Source organism: Corylus avellana, chromosome ca1 (genome assembly GCF_901000735.1).
Source record: "Corylus avellana chromosome ca1, CavTom2PMs-1.0".
Classification (NCBI taxonomy): domain Eukaryota; kingdom Viridiplantae; phylum Streptophyta; class Magnoliopsida; order Fagales; family Betulaceae; genus Corylus; species Corylus avellana.
In genome coordinates this window covers 38509043-38530486 of record NC_081541.1, presented here as the reverse complement: position 1 = coordinate 38530486, position 21444 = coordinate 38509043, and the positions used below count along the sequence as shown (strand labels likewise).

At 34.2% G+C, this 21444-nt stretch overlaps 1 protein-coding gene and 1 non-coding gene across 2 annotated transcripts; one reads left to right on the top strand and one right to left on the bottom strand.

Moving 5' to 3' along the window:
• Positions 1–2412: 2412 nt before the first annotated feature.
• TRNAL-UAA (transfer RNA leucine (anticodon UAA)) lies at positions 2413–2495 on the bottom strand. The gene has a single exon. It is a non-coding gene; the product is annotated as a tRNA-Leu (tRNA).
• Positions 2496–14524: 12029 nt separating this feature from the next.
• On the top strand, positions 14525–18441 carry LOC132192005 (cytochrome P450 714C2-like). The gene is made up of 5 exons (XM_059607217.1): positions 14525–14893; positions 14964–15190; positions 17175–17416; positions 17508–17862; positions 17967–18441. The coding sequence occupies exons 1-5, from the start codon at positions 14599–14601 to the stop codon at positions 18390–18392; spliced, it is 1545 nt and encodes a 514-aa protein (XP_059463200.1). The 5' UTR covers positions 14525–14598; the 3' UTR covers positions 18393–18441.
• The last annotated feature ends 3003 nt before the right edge of the window (positions 18442–21444 follow it).

The following is a 21444-nucleotide window of genomic DNA, read 5'->3' as shown; positions in this document are numbered from 1 at the left end:
TTTAATCTGAAATATTATTTTATTATTATTATTATTATTTTTTTTTTTTTTGTAGTTGGACAAGTGTTCTATTTGTGACTGTAAGATTTTTAAGAAAAAATCTCAATTATGAACTAAATATTCTTCAATCCAATATGAACCGGTGAGAATCCTATTCTGAAATTGAGAGGATCCTTTTTCCATAATTTAACAACCCTTACAAGGCTATTTCAAAAGCCTCTAGGCCTCTAAAAACAAAAGATGCCTACATTTATATATATATTTGCTGAAATAAATTTTTTTATTTTTTATTTTTTTATCATGATTGAAATGATAAAAGCCATTTTGAAGAAAAATATATATTTTATTTATTTTTCCCTTTTAAAGAAATTATAGGCATAAGAGCACTCACAATGGAGGAGACAAATATTACTATTATCTAAAATGGCTAATCAGATTTGTAAAAAACCCTCAACTTTGAATTAATAAAAAAAAAATGCAAAATAGATATTTTATTGGAATAGCAAAAAAAAAAAAAATGCTACATGTAGTAGCACTATTTAGAGGAGCAATCTTATTTTTTCCTACTATCTCTTTCACATCTATCTTTCCCAAAATTTTCTCCTATTATTTCTCTCTTCACATCTCTTTTTTTCAAAAAGTTGAAAAATAGAATCTTTAGGAAAACTACAATCCTTATAAAAAATAAAAAAATAAAAAAGAAGTAAAAAAATAATATTTAAATGATATAAATAAAAATATAACTAATCGGATGTAAAGGGACTTTAAAAATTCATTAGCTTAAACTAGGTAAAGTGAGTTTTGAGGAGCCAATTTGCATAAAAGTTTGGCTTATGCATTGTGAATGGGAAGTGTTAGGAAGCCAAACAAATGAACTAAGAAAAATTTCCAAACTGACGTGGCAAGGGCTTTTAAATTAAAAAAAAAAAAATGCAATTCGCTCTCCCTTATCTGCCACTCACAATTTGCCACGTTAGTTTGAAAATTTTTCTAAATTCATTTATTTGGCTCCTTAACACTTCCCATTATGAATGAAGAGTGCTAAGCTTACAAACAAATTTTATAGAAAAACTTTTACAAATTGATGTGGCACAACATGATTAGGTTTTTCAAAATTTGAACTTATCTTATATCAAATTATGTTGTACTACATCAATTTGTAAAAGTTTTTCTGTAAAATTTGTTTGTAAGCCTAACATTCCTCCTTAAGAATGCTCTAAGTTGATTATCCCAAACTTATTTTTAATTGATCTCTATGATTTTTGAGTTGTTTTGGTTAGGGGTGTCAAGGCGGTTGCTGTTACCGGTTATTGGCAATAACCGCTAACCGTAACCGCCTTAGCGGTCAGTAGATTTTACTAACCGCCGGTTACCTGTTAGTGAAATAGATAACCGTCCGCTAACCGCTTTTTCAATATTGGGTTTTTTTTTTGGCTTTTTGGGCCTTTTTGGGCTTTCTTTAGGGCTTTTTGGGCTTCTTTTTTTTTTACCCTCATATGATTATATATTATATATGTATTATTTATTATTATATAATCATATGATTTAATGATCAATTTATTATGTGATATAATCATATCAATTATAGTAGTGATAATATATAAATTACTAAAACTATAATGATAATATATTAATACTTAAATTGTGTTTATAAGTAACACATTGTTTAATCCAATGTCAATTACTTAATTTGATATTATACTAATTACATCATCATTATACATTAATAATATGATTCACTTGAAGTTTTGAATAAAGTATTTGAATTGTCATTGAATCATATGATTAAGTATTGATATTATACATTTATATTATTCATATGCATATGTAGACTTATAAAGACTTATAACATATATAAACTTATAAGTTTATAACATACATTGGAAATAAGTCTCTAGATACTTAATTGTTGTATTAGTATGAATTGGTATACTAATGAGTTTTATATATATATAATTTATTATATAATCAAATGATTTAATGATCAATTGATCATGTGCTATAATTATATAAATTATAGTGATAATATATTAATACTCAAATTGTGATTTAATGATCAAGTGATTATATAATATAATCATATAAATTATAGTGATAATATATTAATACTCAAATTGTGATTTAATTATTTTTTTAAAAAAATTGTGATTTAATGATCAAGTGATTATGTTATATGTATAAATATTTTTATAATTATAATTATAAAAATATATTATTTAAAAGGCGGTTAGCGGTACGGTTAGTAAACCTAATAACCGCTAACCGTTAGGCGGTTATAGCTTAAGCGAAAAACCGCCCGCATTGACACCCCTAGTTTTGGTTTTGGCATAATTAAGCAAGTTTAAATAGATTACTTTGAAAAATTTTCAAGTATCCAATTATTAAAATTTTTGTAAAAAATAATAATTACTTTGCTGGCTATGGGGTTCGAACCCATGCGCACTTATGTGCAGAAGATCTTAAGTCTTCCCCCTTAACCTCTCGGGCAAACCAGCCAGTTAGTGAGAATGTTACCAATAATTAATTATAGCATTAGTCGTTTTTGCTACATTACCCAATGTCTAGGCCCTTGGTGCGCCTTAAGTAATTCCAAACTTTTGGCAAAGTTGTAGAGACTTTTAATCATTTTGTTACATAAAATTAATTTCGTCTGATGCTGAAATGTTACCTAACAATCAATCCAAAGCACTTATGAAATAATATCTATCGGGAGGGGGAACTCCAACTAGTGAACTCTGTTTTATTAGGTGTGGTCCTCAGCTGATTGAGCTACACTTGGAGACAATATATTTCTTTCATGTGCACACAACAATTGTTTTTATAGCAATTTGTCACACTTCGGAAACATGTTTTGCGGTATTTGTGTTTGTTTTTTTTTGTTTTTTTTGTTTTTCTTAAAAAAAATTGTCATAAGTGGAATTCTCCATCATTTTTATGTGTTGCTGATCAATAGATATTCACACAATATTCTCATAATTCAATTAAACTCACATCCTTTACCTTCGTGGATTACAAAAAAAAAAAAAATGATAATTGTTATTGGGTCATGGGCTGATGCCTACATGACTTAGACACCAAGCTCATTTAAATCGGACATTAACCTATTAACCCGGGAGTACTTGATGGACATAGCAGGGGATTCATTCCCAGACCATGATCACAATAAATGCACGCTCTTAGGGGGTGTTTGGCAAATGGGATGGCCTAAACACTGTAGTTGATGTAGATTGATGTGAAAAAAAGTAAGAATATTTGGTATAAAAAAAAATGAAAAAGTGGTATGGAAAAGTGAAAAAATTTTGTTTTGTAGTGATTTTTTTATTTGAATAATAATAAAAAGTGAATGATTTGATATTAAAAGTGAAAAAGTTAGAATGTTTTGATGTTGATTTTTTTGGGAAATGGTGATGAACAGTGTTTAGGCCAACCCCATTCCCATTACCAAACAAAGCCTTAATTTCAAGGATAAGTCATGTTTTAATAGATGTGGGAAGAATTGAAGGAAATCAATCGAAGGCAAGGCGCTATAAAAGAAAACTCACTACCAAGTAAAGGGACTTTTCGTCTTTGCCTATTAGTAATTCATCATTTTACTCTTCAAAACACTTTGCTGACATAAGCATCTGAGTTACCAATTTTGGTACTCTCTGTCATGCTCCATTGCTTTTTTTTTTTTTTTTTTTTGGCTAATATAAATTTGTAATGCCCTGGTCCTAACCCTAATGAAAAAATGAAGTAATTTGGATTTTAAGATTAGTTGGAATTAAGTTGGGCTTGAGCGAGACGAGTTTTTGGACCCGAAATGACCTTTAGCCCAGTTTCTAGTCTAAAGGATCGATCCTAAGTCCCACAAGGTCGATCCTGGGTCCAAACACCCTAAGGATCGATCATATTGCATAAAAGGCGGCTATGAAATCTATATATTTATCCTTAACTCACCCTTAGCCTATTTGCACTAATTTCAAGGTTATCAAAGGCGGCTGGAGTGTTGGGTAAAGAGACAAAAGTTGTTCCATTGATTGAAATGTGTATTTGAAAATAGTGTAAGAAATTTCATTTAAAGTATGTTCCTTATGTTATATATATTATTATATGTAATTATGGTGTTCAGTAATTTATTTCAATTAAAGCTTATTGTGTGAAATCAAATATTCTGAATTAAATTGCTGATTAATTCTTGTGGAACAAGTATTTGATTTTCAATCAAATATTCTGAATTAAATTGTTGATTTAATTCTTGTGGAACAAGTATTTATTTAATTTTTATTCCTTGATGGGAGGAATAATTAAGGTAACAGCTCTTATTGAGGGTCCCTGACCTACCTATAAATAAAGCTTGTGTACTTCATCAATTGGCACTCACTGGTAGGCATAGGTCAGAAAAACCTCTCAATATTTTTTGTTTTCCAAATTTGTCTCTGTGAAGCTGTTCTTCAATTGGCTTGTGCAAAGCATGACTAGAGGTATTTATATAATTATTCATTCTACTGGTAATTTTATTGTCAATTAGCATTTAATTATATATTGAATTCTTACATATGGTATCAGAGCCTTCTCTAGGCCATATTTGCTCAGTCTAATTTTTGGGATATGCGTATGCCTGCTGTAAAATTTTATTTTTGTTTCAATAATATTTATTTTGTTTATTTGATTATTGAAACAAAATATGGTGAAGAGCATGAAACTTATTACACGGCTACATGCCGTTTAAGTGTTCGAATGACACAGCAACTCAGCAAGGGTCTCTTCCAGCACTGTGTTTACAGACGGCTCAAAAACCACTGTGCCGTTTGGCAGTTCCGGTGGGTGGATGGCCGTATAGGGTCTTTTCCTGCATGAGGCTGAGCGGCAGCCCGTTGCCACGCATAAGGTTGAGCGAAGGCACCTGTTGCCGTTGCCACTGCTAACCGCATTTTTGGCCGCATGTAGAGAGCAGCGGTCATCACGGCCGCCTATGAGGACAGCAGCTGCAGCCCGTATGGGGCTGCCTATGAACTAGTTGGGCGGCGGCCCCTTGGTATGATTTAAAAAAAAAAAAAAAAAAAAATTTGGGCTGACTCGATCTAGTAACCCAATTCTGGGCCTGTATCCGGAGTAAAGAAGCAGCCCAACCTGGTTTAAGTAGCTGGCCCATCCGGATTTAAAAAACAAAAGGGGCTGTGGTGGATTTCAAACTTGGGCTCTTAAGGTATAAAGGGCCTAAGGTCAGCTCAAGACCATTAGGCTATTCAGTTTATGATGCTTTAATGATACGTTTTTATTTGCCTTATGATTTAAATTGTTCAGTATTAAATTATTGTTTATTTAATACATGAATTGAAGGATATATTTATTCTTTTAATTGTTTAAATATAAATTGTTTGATGCCTGGACCTGATAATAATTAACTAAGCCTCATGTATTGGTGAATGTTTACGGTACTATCCAAAATTGCAATCGGAAAGCTCTGGCAAGGCAAGTCTTGGGACTTAAGTGTGCCGTTGTGCGCCCCCTCACTTACCTGGGACACTATCCGGTTGTACTTTAGAAAAATACTGTTTACCCACTGACATGTTGGTTTTGTCTTTTATTCTTAGGAACTTTAGCTTTTGCATCTATATAGTTATTGGATGTTAATGAAGTCGTGATTATCATAATAATTTTGGGAGAGCCACAGCATCCCGATTTTATAATGATAATTACATCAAGATCATATATGTGAACTTCATAAAGAAAATTAACATCTTGTTGTAATTAATTCATAAATTTAATTACTAATCCCTACAGGGACATTATTATTTTTATGACTTAATTAGAATAAGATAATAAATTTAACTTTAAAAATAAAATTTCTCTTAAGCCCACAGGTACGGAGAATTTTATTTATTAATGTTAAATTTATTAGTCCTATTAAAGAGTAAATTTCATGTGTGATGCAACCTTTGCCCATAGGTAGGTTGAAATTTACTATTAAATTAGCATTGGTTAATTTAAATAAATTCGATGTTAATGAAGTCGTAATTGTCATAATAATTTTTGGGAGAGCCACAGCATCCCGATTTTATAATGATAATTGCATCAAAATTATATATATGAACTTCATAAAGAAAATTAACATCGTGTTGTAATTAATTCATAAATTTAATTTGCCAATCCCCACAGGGACGTTTTTATTTTTATGAGTTAATTAGAATAAGATAGTAAATTTAACATTGAAAATAAAATTTCTTTTAGGCCCACAGGTACGGAAAATTTTATTTATTAATGCTAAATTTATTAGTCTTATTAATAAAGAGTAAATTTCATGCGTGATGCACCTTTACCCACAGGTAGGTTGAAATTTACTATTAAATTAATATTGGTTAATTTAAATAAGGTTATTTCATAGCATTAAAGTATATAATTTTTCTTGGTTACTGGATGTATTCCTACTGCTTTAATTATTAGTATTTTATGTTCCAATAATTCATAGTGGTAATTTTTCCTGACTAAAAGAAAAATGTGCTTTTCACTTTGGGGTGTTTGGAGACTGAATTGGCGTTTCGTGTGGACGAATCACCTTCTCCCACGGAATCAAGTACGCCACATGAGATTATTAAACATGAACAATTGTAGTGATTTAAATCGCTTAAGTTTCAACGTTCATGAAATCTCATATCAAGTAAAGCATTAGGGTTTTATTCCTTAATGTTTTAAGGCCAAAGAAAGGTCATTGAGGAACATTTAGTGAGTTCCAATAAGGCTTGGCGTGCACCCTAATAGAAAAGCTTTAAAGTAAAACCTTTTACAGTTTCAAAATGTGCTTGAGCACATTATGGAAATGAAGGACATAACAGCTCATTATAAAGTCCCTAAAGGTTGAGTTTTTGAGTCATTATGGTCAATTTTATTCTCTCATCTAAATATGATATTTTTTCAAATATCTTGTGGCACACATAAGGATAACTGATCAATTAAGGAACTTTTGATCATGTGTGTTCAAGAAGATGAGAGATTAAGACATGAGAATCCAGAAAGTTACTCATGTTAAGGGAAAGACCTTTATAGGCAATCATGTCCAATAGTTGATGAATGAGAACAAGGTGCCAACAAAGTGTTATGGCAATTAAGATACTTGTTTCTCTTACACTAAGGAAAATTATGGGCATATAAAGAATGATTGCATAAAGTATCATAAATTACTTGAAATAAAGGTAATCTCATACACCTAGTGTGTCATGAATCTCTTTTATTGACTCTCCTAAGGACTACGTGGATTGAATTTGGTTTAGCAGTCCACGTTGTCAACATAATGCAGGGTTTTCTAAATAATAATTATTTACAATTGAAGGTTGTTGGGATCTATAGATTAATTTTAAAAATTCAGTTATGTCATTTTGACCTTAATAATGTTTTTTATATATTCCACAATTCTTTTAGAAATTTAATTTCTATTTTAGTTTGTTCAAGTCAAATTTGAATATTGTTAAAATTTTTTGGTGGAATATTAAATTAATGGTCTATTTAAAATTGATCTAGATCCCAATTTTTGGAAAATTAATCCCTGCATATAAATGTTGACATAAAGCAGAGTCTTATGAATGAGAAAATCCTCTATGTTATGGCATTGGAGATTGGAATATATCTCTATAAAGAATAAAAGGTCGATAAATGATAGAGTTTTTGTGACTCTTGAAATTTACTATCTTTGGTATTTATGTGGACTGCATTAAGGAAAAGCAGACCAACTATACCACTAAAGGTGCCAACAAAAAGATTTTTGAAATTCTTGAGATCATGTACAAGTGTAATATTTTCATACTTCTTACCTAAATGGTTAGAGATATTCTATCTCTTCCAGTAATAACCATATAAGGTTTATGTATCTCTATCTTCTAAATCATAAGGTTTGGGCATTAAATGCTTTCAGTACCTATAAGGTAGAAGTAGAGAAACAAAACAAAAGAAAATCAAGATTGTAAGATCTGATAGAGGCAAATAGTATTATGGTAGGTACACGAAAATGGGACATGAAAGGTAATGTTCTATTCTCCTAATGGAGTGAAGCCTTGAAAACTGCTGTGTATACATTTAACTCGATTCTATTCAGAGTTGTCCATAAGACACCTAAATTAAGGAATGAATGGAATCAAGTTCAAATTGTTTACACATATGGGGTTGTCTTGCTATAGTGAGGATTTATAATTCACACCTAAGGTAATTAGCTTCAAAGACAACTAGCGGAATTTTATAGGTTATACAGTAAACTCCAAGGGGTTTAGGCTTTATTGTTCTTCATTTAGTCCTAGAATTGTTGAGTCTAATATTCAAAATTTCTAGAGGACGCTAAACTTAGTGGGAGTGCTTATCCTCAAGGGATTGAATTAGAGGAAGCACAAGAGTTGATTGAAGCCCTTCACATGAAGGGTGTTTGATTGTGCTTAAGAAAAATCAAATTGATTATCTTCAAGCACAATTGGTTTCAGAACAGTCAACTCATAAGGAATAAGTTCAGAATGAACCTACTTAGACTTTGTCAAAAGTAAATGAAGTAGGATTAAGAAGATTTGTTTTCACATCTTTTTGGGTGGAGATAACTTCACATTGTGTTTCAATGCCATGAAGGAGGAGATGAAATCTTTGGCTAAAATTCAAGTCTGCAATCTTGTTGACTTACCAAAGGGAGTTGTAGCCATAGGCTGCAAATGGGTTTATAAAACCTAAAAGGATGCTTCCGGGTAATGTTGAACGATATAAAGTTAAACTTGTAGCCAATGATCTTACTCAAAAAGGAAGGCATTGATTATCATGATATGAGTAGCTCATTTTGTTTTAGAGCTATATCAAAAGGATGTGAAAAACAATTTTCCTGAATAAGGATCTTAAGGAGGAGGTGTACATAAGACAACTTAAGGGGTTTTATTAATAACAATCAGAAAGCTTGCAAATTAAGGATATCTATTAATGGACTAAGATACGCCTCTCACTAGTGGTATATAATACAAGGTTGTTACCTCACATGAGTTTATTGAGAACCTTGTTAATCATTGAATATACCTTAAGGTCAGTGGAAGTAAAGTTACATTTCTTTTAGTCCTGTATATAGATAATATTTTGCTTGCAAGCATTAATTTAGGTTTGCTACATAAAGTTCCTCTCACTAAAGTTTTGAGAGAGATTCAGAATGAAGAACTATAAATCTTCAGTAGCACCTATTATTAAAGTGGATAATGTCCCAAAATGTATTGGAATAAAGGCAGATGAAAGATATTCCATATGTATGCACAGGTCTACATTAGACTTGACATCAGTTGGACTATTGGGTCAATATAGTATTATGGAATATGCAATGAACTAAGAACTACAGTTTAACCTAAAGATACACTTACCATTTGGTGGTGTTTATTCATGTTTGATTTTTGCTAAATATGTAGATAGTAGAGAATCAACTTCAATATATATGTACTGAAGATGCGGTAAGCAGACTACAGTTGCTACATCTACCATGAAAGCAAAAGTCATTATATGCTGTGAATCAATTACACAAGCATTATGGTTGAGACATTTTTGTTAAAGGTCTCAAGATTGTCGATTTTATAGTTAGAACCATAAAGATCTTTTAAGTTAATTCTACTACAGTTATCTTTTCTAAGAATAAACTGAGTAGAAACAGAAGTATGTATATCGACATAAAGTATCACTATGAAAGAGAACATTAAGTGACAATAAGTGTCTATTGAGCATTTAAGTATTGAATTAATGATTGCGAATCCTATGACTAAAGGTTTACCGGTAAAGAAAGTATAAAGTCATATGGAATATATGAGATTCATTAATTTATTTGTGCTTAGTTTCTCTTTAATTGGTCTATAGACATAAATGTTATGTTATAAAGATTTTTGTGCACACATATATTATTCTTATCCGTGGGGATAAAATTAAAGTTGGACCCGAATGACTTATAGGAAGTTCATTCATAAAGTACATTATCCATAAAGTACTCATTTAGGGAGATACTGCACATTGTGATACATGGAAGGGACGGCTTATCATATAAAAGCTTTACCGCCATGATTCGTGTGTAGTATTCTTTGAGTGAGTGGGAGGATTCCATGAATGGTTGGAATAAATAAAGTATTGGCCATATCATAAAACTGAACACCATAAAGAATTTATATGTCATAAGGGCCAAGTGGGAGAATGTAAGAAATTCCATTTAAAGTATGTCCCTTATGTCACATATATTATTATATGTAATTACGGTGTTCAGTAATTTATTCCAATTAAAGCTTATTGTGTGAAATCAAATATTCTGAATTAAATTGCTGATTAATTCTTGTGGAACAAGTATTTGATTTTCAATCAAATATTCTGAATTAAATTGCTGATTTAATTCATGTGGAATAAGTATTTCATTTCATTACAGATTTTATTTTATAGAATCAATTAGCTGTATTTATTTATTTTTATTCCTTGATGGGAGGAATAATTAAGGTAACAGCTCTTATTGAGGGTCCCTGACCTACCTATAAATAAGGCCCGTGTATTCCATCAATTGGCACTCACTGGTAGGCATAGGTCAGAAAAACCTCTCAATATTTTTTGTTTTCCAGATTTGTCTATGTGAAGCTCTTCTTCAATTGGCTTGAGCAAAGCATGGCTAGAGGTATTTATATAATTATTCATTCTGCTGCTAATTTTATTGTCAATTTGCATTTAATTATATATTGAATTCTTACAAGTAGGGCTGGCAAAATGAGTCTACGGGTCAACCCGTGGTGACTCGCGACCCGTTTAAGGTACACCCAAACACGACCCGTTTAGTTAACAAGTCGGCCCTATTAGACACGACACGACACTGTAATTTTCACGGGTCACCCGACACGTTTTTTTTCTTGAAACTATTTTGCTCTCTCTCGTCTCCGTCTGTGTTTGGTCCATCTCTCTAGAAGGTATGGCAAAAACCCATTTTTGGGAGCAAGAAGAAGGATGCGTCCTCTTGACTGAGTAAGTCTGTGAGAGGGAGAAACAGAGATCAGAGAAGGTGGGAGCAAGAAGAAAATGGAGAAAAAGAAAGGAAAAAAGAAATGAAGGGGATGGGGTGGGTGAGGTTGTCACCTGTCAGTAGAGGAAGAAAAGAGAGTAGAAAAAAATAAGAAAAAGAAAAGGGATAGTGATGCGAAAGTGTGAAATTGCATGAATCAAAGCCACTTAGAGTTTCTACTTTCTAGGTGCAATAATGGGAAATAAGATATGGACAAGTGAATGAGTTAAAAATCAAAATTCATTTTTTTTTTTTAATTATAATTGTGTCTGGCGGGTCACCCACGGGTGACCTGTGACACGACTTGTCAGACACAAAATAAACGGATCATAAATAGGTCGATTCGTTCACAACCCAAATCCATGTAAAGTAAATTTAAACTCGCTAATTTCGTGTCGTGTTCGTGTCGGGTTGTATTAAAATTGCCAACCCTATTTTGAAGTTACTAAGCCCCACTAGGCGAGTGTGATGTTGTGATGTTGAATGTTTTGTTGTTGTATTGTTTTTCTCCATAGGTTAGTGTCATAGTAGGAGTATTCGTGTACGTTTGATCATTGTTTAATTATTTTTGGTGTTATTTGAGTCATTTAGACCAGCGCAATGTCATGTGACTCATGTCATATCTATCACTTTTAGGTAACACCCACAATGTCATGTTTAAACTACGACATGACATTGTAGGTGTTGCCGTATTTTTTTGTGGACCCTTGTATAAATTAGACAACATTACCGATGCAACCATGTACAAATGATAGTCAAGATTGCATGACATTGTTGGCAACGTGAGCCACCATTGGTCGGATTCGGTCAGGTTATTTAATAATGGCCGCTAGTTGTACACATCACGACACTAGTTTTATACTATAGATTCTTTTGAAAATGCACAAACCCTACTAAAAATAGGTTAAGGACTTGAATAGAGTCAATAGACAATATAGTGTTGAGCTATGTCGGTATGATTAAAGTTTTTTTTTTTATATATATATATATATATATATATTTTTTAAATACATATCGATTTAAGAAACTAAATTAATTTATTTTTTAATCCAGTTAAGATCTTTGGCTTTTTATATTGGTTCTAGGTTTGCAGGATATTTTATAGGCACCGATGGGCCCCAGGGGCAGACCTGCAGATATATTGGTTCTAGATTTGAATGATATTTTATGGGCACCGATGGGCCCCATGGGCGGACCTGCAACTTGTGTTGGGGGGACAAATGTCCCCCAAAATCTTTCCAAATTTTCTTAAATTGCATTAAAAATCTACCCATTTTATAAATTTGTCATTTCAAAATGATATTTTGTCCCCTCAAAATGATATTTATATCCCTTTTTAACTTTTTTTTCTTAGTTTTGCTCTCCCAAAATAATATATGTGTCCATTTTAATTATTTTTTATAGTTTTGCTCCCCAAAAAAAAAAAAAAAAAAAAAAAAAAAATTTGTGTTCCCTTTTAATTTTTTTTTTTTTAATTTTTTAATTTTTTTTTTTAAACTTTGCCCCCTCCTTTAATATAAAAAACCAAAAATACCCAATTCATTTAGTTTCCCTCTATATTCTAGTTTGCTTCTAATTAAAAACTCAATTGGATTTAGGACTTTGATTGAATATGTGAAAGAAAAAGTTAAATGGTTTGGGTTCTTTGAGTAACTTCTAACCAATAATCAGTTTCTTGAATAGTTATTTTGACGTCATTTATGTTTACAATATTTGTTTTGACATAACAAATTAGATGATTTAATTATTTATGATTGTACCATTGTTTGACTTGACTCTTAGCATTTCTGTTCTTGTTATTTGGGGCTTATAGAGATTGTTAGGAAAAATAGTTCACGCTCAAAGATAATTTTTTTCTTGGACCCTATAAATCGTGTTTAATTATTATTATTTTTTTTATGCTATTTTGTTAGTTATTTATATTATTGTATATTTGTGATGCCATGAGATTAGATGCAATATTTCTATGCTTTTATTTTATACAAACATACATATAAAGAAATTATGTATATTTATTTGCCTTTTTATTTATATAAGTCTGTCCATCTCCTCACCAAATAATAAAAAGAAAAATTCGTCTCACATACCTCAAATCTTAGTTCCGTCCCTGCTGATGGCAATGTCTTTCACCATCATTGCCGGTGGGTTGGATGGCCCGCCGTTGATTTTTCTCCCTAAATGAATGGTTTTCGTTGTATAGGGTCCAATCATTCCCACTGTCACAAAAGTAAACAAATAAATAAATTAAAAATTAAAATAAAAAAACCTTCTAAGAAATTCCAACGAAATGACAAATGACCTACTCTCCATATCAACTGAAGGTGTTGTTTAATCTATACAAGGGTCCACAAAAAGAGATGGTGCTTCAGAGAATTACTATCAACTGATTGATTCTTTTAGCTAAACATTTATTTTATTATATGAACGGATAGTCTTACTGTAGGTAAAAGTGAGATAGAAAGTTTTAAGATAGCATGTTGGATGCATGTGACGGGTTGACCATCTGAGTTAATGCCTTTGATTGACGGAAGGAAAGTTTTGGACACAAAATAGTAGTTTGATAAGGTCGGACAGTAAAGTTGTCAGCTCATGAGGACAAAATGATAATGTGTTGTAATTGATAGGGAAAAAAGATAATTACTCCTTTTTATTATTATATTTTTTTGTAAGAAACACTAGTGGCCGGGCTCTTTGATAGATTGTTTTAAAGATTTTGGATTTTTTTTTTTAGGTAACATAAACATGAAATTAGTTTTTAGTGTTTTTTGAAATGTTTAATGTGTTAGGTTGTATGTTATATTTTTACCTTTTTTTGGTAAAAAGTAAAAGTAGCTTTAAAAAGCATTAGCAAATATATGCGAGTAATTTTAGGTGGCGTACTTGTTTCCTGCTAAGAATGATGTAATTATTAAAATTACCATTGAGCTTTATATATATGCACACTCTAGTGTGGGTAATTTTGGGGGAATGGATTGTATCTAAATTTTCGATAGTCATATCAGTAAAATATCTTTTGCATTACATTTTAGGGATAAATATAAAATTGGTCCTTGTAGTTGACCTAAATTACAAATTACTTTCTGTAATATAACAAATAATTTATAAGTCCCTATAGTTGGCATAAATTGTAAATCATTTCCTGTGATATAAAAAGTAATTTATAAATTCTCATAGTAGGCTAAAATAACAGTTTACTTATTAAAATTAATTTTTGTTAAGTAACTTAACATAACCGGTTACTTTCAGCGGCCTCACTTAAACAGAAAAAACTTTACTGAATTAGGCATCAAAATGTCCTTGTTAATATCTTCAACAAGTCACTCTTTGCTTCTTTTCCCATACATACTCTACATCAATCGGACCCATTAGACGTAGTCTAAGTGCAAGAGTAGTGCTTTTACATCACACCAGTGTGAAAGTAAAAAAAAACAAAAAAAACAAAAACAATACAAAAAATCAGAAATCACAGCCACATATATTATAACGTACAACACTTGCATACATTACAGAGAAAACGTAAAAGAGTAGGCCTGATAGATGGAGGGACTTAGAAATCCATAGCCACTTTTGGAACAAACACAGAGAAAGTAAAAGCCATGGAGCTGCTGCTGCTTCTTGTTAAGATCATCATCACAATCGCCTTGCTTTGGTTGGTTAGCACTTTATTGCAGATGTGTGATGCCCAAATATTGAAGCCAAGAAGGCTTCGATCAATACTGAGAAAGCAGGGGATCAGAGGCCCTCCACCCTCTTTTTTCCTTGGAAATATTGGTGACATGAAGAAGATGAAATCTTCAGCTTCGAAGGATCAACAAAAAGAAGAGCAAGCAATAACCCACGATTGCTCTTCCGCCCTCTTTCCATTCTTTGACGAATGGAGAAAATCATATGGTAATCACATCAATTGAAGAATCTGAATGGTTGTTTATTTTAACTAGTTTTGCTATTATAATTTTGACAGGTTCATTATTTATGTTCTCACTTGGCAACAAACAAATACTGCACATGAACGATCCTGAGGTGGTGAAGGAAATAAGCATATGCACTTCCTTGGACTTTGGAAAGCCTTCGTATCAATCCAAAGAGCGTGGTCCTCTGCTTGGTCAAGGGATCCTGACTTCAAATGGAGCCACATGGGCTCACCAGAGGAAGATCCTTGCTCCCCAACTATACATGAACAAGGTTAAGGTATATAGATACTTCAAATCAAACTTACACGACTATATTTTTCTTAACAAATATGAACTATTGCATTTATTCTTTTAGCAATAATCTCCGCTGAAACGTCCGAACGGGGATCGATGCACCGTTGGAGAAACCGAGAAGTCTGTTCGGTAGGTTGTTTGGTGAGGGGTTTGAACGGGTGGCATCACCGGAAATGAAAAAAAATAAAATAAAATAAAGGGTTAATAACTTTTTTCGTACTTGGGTTTTAAGGATTTTCCTTTTTTCCTCCTAGGTTTTAAAACGTTACTAATCTAGTACATCACCTATGGGAAAAGACAAAATCAATACTTTCATTATTTTTCATCAGTTCCAACTAACGGAATTCTACTTGTCACTCCCACAATACGTCATGTGTTCTAATAATACAAAATAATATAAATAATATAAAAAAATAAAACCAAAAAAAAAAAAAAAAAATCGCTCTCCTGCCTCCTTTCTCCTTCTCCCTCATTGTCAACCCAACCCTCCTCCACCTCCTCACCGATCCTTTCCCCAAAAACCTTCGTGTCCACCCTTTTGATTTCCATACCCACCACCATCATCATCATCAACAAGAACCCATCTTCTCCAACAACGAACTCCTTTCTCTCCTCTACTCCCTCTTCATCTGCGCCTTCTCTCTACTCGCCGTCAGCTCCATCACCTTCAGTGTCTACCACGGCTTCTATGCAGAATCAAAACCGCATTCAATGCAAAATCAAAGAAAACCGAAACAATGTCAGCTTTCAGCTGAAACCTGGTCGGGATAAAAGAAAACGGGTTCAAATTCAAGTTTGAAACGGAATTTTGATCCAGTACATTTTTGGTTTCGGATCGGATCCGAAGTTGCCATCGAGAAAATCAAAGGCTTACAGTAATATTCAGATCTAGAAAAATTTCTATAAACTAAATACAAACCAAAATTCTGATCCGATCTGTTCTCTCTCTCTAAAGCCATAGGTGAGGTATTAGATTAGTAACGTTTTAAAACCTAGGGGAGAAAAAGGAAAAACCTTAAAACCCAGGTACCAAAAAAGTTATTAACCCTAAAATAAAATAGAAAAGCGGAAGGGATATAAAATAAATACAAGAAATTTTACCTAGTTCGGTCTATGACCAACATCTATAGAATAAAGTCTAAAACCTACATTTTGCTCTTATTACTTGATAAATTTAGGAATAATTTCATTTTAGAGTCTTGAATTATCACACGATTTGACAAGCTTTCCAAACTTCAAAACCTCTCAATTTGAACCCCTGAACTTTCAATTATAGTCAATTTGAACCCTTCCGTCATATTTTAAATGTTAAAAGTGAGATAATGACGTTTATACCCTTGAATATTTTAAAATTCCAAATTAAAAATTAAAAATTGATGGATGGAGTAAATTGACTGCAATTGAAAGTTCAAGAATTCAAACTAAGAGGTTTTGAAGTTTGTGGGGGGTTTGTCAAATTGCATGGTAATTTATGGGTCTAAAGTGAAGTTACGCCATAAATTTACAATACAAAAGGTCCCTGGAAATAGAGAAGTTAAGAGAATACAAACAAAAAATCTTCTCTTAGGGACTAGGGTAAATGTGTCACTTGTCTAGTACAAAGGTGTGTCAACTATAAAGGTTTTGTATGAGTCAGCAATTTGTAATCTCTTCATTCTTGTATATATAGTTGATGGATTTTCTAGTTTTGGCTGCCCCAAAATAGTTAATTTACTTTTAAAGAGTTTTTAAAAGGCTTCAATTTCATCACCAAAATCTTTCTACTGATTGTTTTAATACTTTGCTTGATTTTGATATTCATATGTGTCATTTTTAAATTGAAAGTTGATATATTTATTAATCTTTATTGTTCTTAAAATTGAGATATATTCATTGTTTAGCATCTTGGGGTCTAAAGTAACTAGCGTTCTTCAATAAGTTCACGGGTGAAGTAACTTATTGTTAAATAAAATGAATCTAACCATTAGGGCATGATGGACTTAATGGTGGAGTCCTCGATGAAAGTGGTGAGCTCATGGAGGACAGAAAGTGAGGGCGGAGTTGAAGATTTTCACATTGATGAATATATGAGAAGATTTTCCGGAGATGTAATTTCAAGAGCCTGTTTTGGGAGCAACTATTCCAAAGGGAAAGAGATATTTTTAAAGCTTAGAGAACTTCAAGAAAACATGTCTAAGAAGTTCTTTTCCAATGGCTTTCCTGGAATGAGGTTTGATCTTCAAGAAAACATGTCTAAACATGCCTCCATCACATAAAAAAGTTTTTGACAAAATGTGGTTGCTTGTGTTGCAATCAATCAGGTATGTTCCAACAAAGAGTAACAGAGAAACATGGAGGCTAGAAAAAGAGGTCCGAGATTTGATTCTCAAGGCAGTGGAGGAAGGAAAGGAAGCAGCATCAGGGAATGATTTGTTACATATGATTCTTGAAGCTGCCAGCAACAGTGGATTTTCCCAAGATGAGACAGATCGGTTCATTGTAGACAATTCCAAGAACATATACTTAGCTGGGTACGAGACTACTGCTGTCTCTGCAACGTGGACATTGATGTTGTTGGCCTCAAATCAAGAATGGCAAGCAAGAGTTCGTGCCGAGGTGGTAGAAGTTTGCGGAGGTCAAATGCCTGATGCTGACATGATTCGCAAGATGAAAACTGTAAGTGACAAGTTCTAATTTGTATGACAGCTGTATAATAATCTACTCAAAAGCATCGTATTCATTTTGTCAATGACTTACGTAGCTTCTTTTAACCATGACAGTTGACAATGGTAATCCATGAATCATTGCGACTTTACCCTCCGGTGCCTGTGGTGAGCAGGGAGGCTTTGGAAGACATGAAATTCGGAGATATTCATGTGCCTAAAGGTGTCAATGTCTGGATCTTGTTGGTAACCTTGCACCAAGACCTTGATATTTGGGGACCTGATGCCAAGGAGTTTAACCCCGAGAGGTTTGCCAATGGAGCCAGTGGTGCATGCAAGCTCCCTCATGTCTACATGCCTTTTGGAGTTGGGCAGCGTACGTGTTTGGGGCAAAACTTTGCCATGGCCGAGCTCAAAATTCTTTTAGCTCTAATTGTCTCCAACTTCTCATTCTCTTTGTCACCAAAATACAGGCACTCCCCGGCAATGAGGACGGTTATAGAGCCTGAAAATGGTGTCAATCTCCTTATTAAGAAGCTGTGAGCCATAAGCCTATCAGCTGATAGTTGTGAATGAATATCTATTAATGCTAGTTGTTATTTTATACAAATCTGAAAACTAATTAAAGACTAACAACCAAAGACAAACCAAACAAAGACGTAAACTAAAATCTGCTAATCAAGCATTCCTATTAGGCCAAGTGTGATCGATACAGTGTAGCCCAAGAGCCAACCTGAACACATGGTCTTTAAAATCCTTGTTTCTCCAATATTGCTGAATCCCCAACGCCATGACATAATCCTGTAAAGGATAATCACAAGAAGATTGATAATCAACTCAAAGTTTAAACTTAGATAAACTTGTTATCTTAGATAAGTCTCATTATCATGGATAAGGTTGTTACAGTAGATTAGGTTTCTCGTCTATTCAATTGTAGATTCTTATCTTCTTAGATAAATTGTAAATTTCAAATGTAGTTCTCAAATGTACAACAGATTATATTTTATAAATACAAACGTCCAATGCTCAATTGAGTAAGGCGGAATATTCAAATCATTACATGGTATCAGAGCTAATTGTGACTAACATCTCTCAAATGGCTCCCGCTTCATCCTCTTCATCTGACGCAACACCCACCCTCCATAGCCTTCAAAATTGCTTCCATCACAAGCTCAGACATGATAATTATCGTCTTGGAAAACCCAAGTTGTCCCTCAATTGAAGGGCGTTGAGGTCTACGGATTTGTAGATGGCTCTAAACCTGCTCCACCAAAGCAAATATCCACGACTTCTGCAACTGGCGTCGTCACTGTTGCTAACGATCCAGGCTACAGCTATTGGAATTCTCACGATAATCTAATCCTTGGAGCGCTTATTTCCTCCATAGAGGAATCTCTTATCACTCATGTGGTTAATTGTCAAACCTCCCGAGAAGTTTGGACCACACTCGAGAGTATGTTGGCTTCGCAGTCGCAAGCCAGAGCCATGCAATCTCATTTTCAACTAGCTACCTTAAATAAAGGCAGCTCTTCCATTGTGGATTATTTCCACAAATTCAAAAATCTAGTGGACACCCTAGTGATTGTTGATCAGCCCTTAAGTGATTTTGAAAGGCAATCCTTCCTCCTCAGAGGTCTCGGTAGTGAGTATGACTCTTTTGTCACTGCGGTATACACTCGAGCAGATCCTCTCTCCATTGAGGAGCTATATGGGCATCTTCTTGCTCATGAACAACGCTTGGAACATAATCAACCATCTGTTGATATTTCCCAAGCCGACGTTAACTTTGCAGTAAGACGTGGTGCTGGTCGTGGTCCAAGAGGTGGACGTCACAGCTCCTTCAATTTTTCTAGCCGAAACAATTTCTCTTCCTCAACTCATGGCCGCAACTTTCGAGGCAGGGGGCGTGGAAGGAACACGTCCCATTTTGCTCCCTCTCACAGACCAGTGTGTCAACTTTGCAACAACTTGGGCATGATGCTATAGACTGCTACCACCGCTTCGATGAAGCTTTTGGCCGTGATTCCACACCCACCTACCAGGCGTTCTTTGCTGCCCCACAGAGTCCTACAGATCGGGCTTGGTACCCAGATTCCGGACCCACTCATCATCTCACCTCGTATCTGGCAAATCTCAAAATAGCGGCTGAACCGTACCCTGGAACTGATCACATTCGAATGGGCAATGGTAATGGAGTACCCATCAAACACATTGGGGACACCCATCTATCCTCATCCTCCACCTCTTTCCTTTTACATAATGTTCTTCATGTGCCATCTATGACCAAAAATCTCCTCTGTGTTCATAAATTTACTCTTGATACTAATTCTTACATTGAATTTCATCCTTGGTATTTTCTTGTGAAGTAACAGGGGTCTGGGAGAATCCTCCTCCGCGGCCTGAATGAAAAGGGGCTATATAAACTTCCTCCATCCGTACGTCCCCGTCCACCACCTTCACCTCATCAATCCGTCCGTCGTTCTCCTTCAATGTCGTCCAATGCTGCAGCTCTTGTTGGTGAGAGAACCTCCTTAGTCACTTGGCACTCCGTGTTAGGAAATTAATCCTATTTCCCAAGACCCGTGAGATGCGAAAAATAAGAAGAATGCGGAATAACAAAAATTAGGCAATCAAATCACACACGACACAAAGATTTAAGTGGTTCGGCTTAACAAGCCTACATCCACTGGCGGAGACGACCCAGAGAAAATTCACTATCAAAAGATGAGTACAAGAGAGTAACAGGGTGAGAAAACCACTCAAACCCAAAGCCTCAAATACACCCAATTCTCACTTTGCCCAAAGGAGAATAATAACAAAAGGGGAAAAGAAAACTCTCTCTTTTTCTTGCTCTCACCTTTTCTTTCTCTTAATTGCTTTTGGCACACTATAAAACACAAGGCTCAATGCCTTTATATAAGTGCTCAAGGTCGGTGAACCACAAGAACTCCAAGTCCAAGTACAAATAGGAATCCCACAACCAATAGTGTAGGAATACAAGGAAAAACCGGTTGAAACAAAAAAAACCTCTCCTACTTGGAAAAGGACTAATGCTGGGCCCACTGTTTTAATGGGTTGAAAAAGTCACATACTTTAACAATCTCCACCTTGACTTGAAACCCATCAAGTCTAACAAAACATGTCTCCTCCGGATGTCTCCGCCTCAGCCCCTAAGGGCAATCACACTCCACAAGTGCCACTCAAGTCCAAGCGCCTCTTGAACTTGAGCATAGGACCTGATTTAGACATTACACCATGCCTCCCTATCAGTCCTGTCGACCATACAGCTTTCTCCGATGACTCTTTCTTCCTGTAGACCCATCTGCACCCTTTAGCCTTCTTTTCCTTGGGTAATTCTCCGGATTCCCAAGCTTTGCCTCTCCGTAGTAACTCCACCTCTTTCGACATACCATCCTGAACAGATGATGGATCTCCACTACTAGCTGTCAGAGCAAAAGAAACCATATCCTCAAAGCCATACCTCATTGGTGCTTTTCGATCCTGTTTCTCTTTGCCTCTTGCTAAAGAATAAGACTCTTCCTGGTGCTGTAAGTCTCTTGAAGATTCTTTGTCATCACATTTATCCGTGAGTGAA

Excerpts from the sequence above, each read along its gene's own strand:
- LOC132192005 (XM_059607217.1), top strand. The coding sequence starts at position 14,599 with ATGGAGCTGCTGCTGCTTCTTGTTAAGATCATCATCACAATCGCCTTG. Across the intron at positions 14,894-14,963 it reads CGAATGGAGAAAATCATATG|GTTCATTATTTATGTTCTCA; the intron begins GTAATCACATCA and ends TAATTTTGACAG. Across the intron at positions 17,417-17,507 it reads AATGGCTTTCCTGGAATGAG|GTATGTTCCAACAAAGAGTA; the intron begins GTTTGATCTTCA and ends GCAATCAATCAG.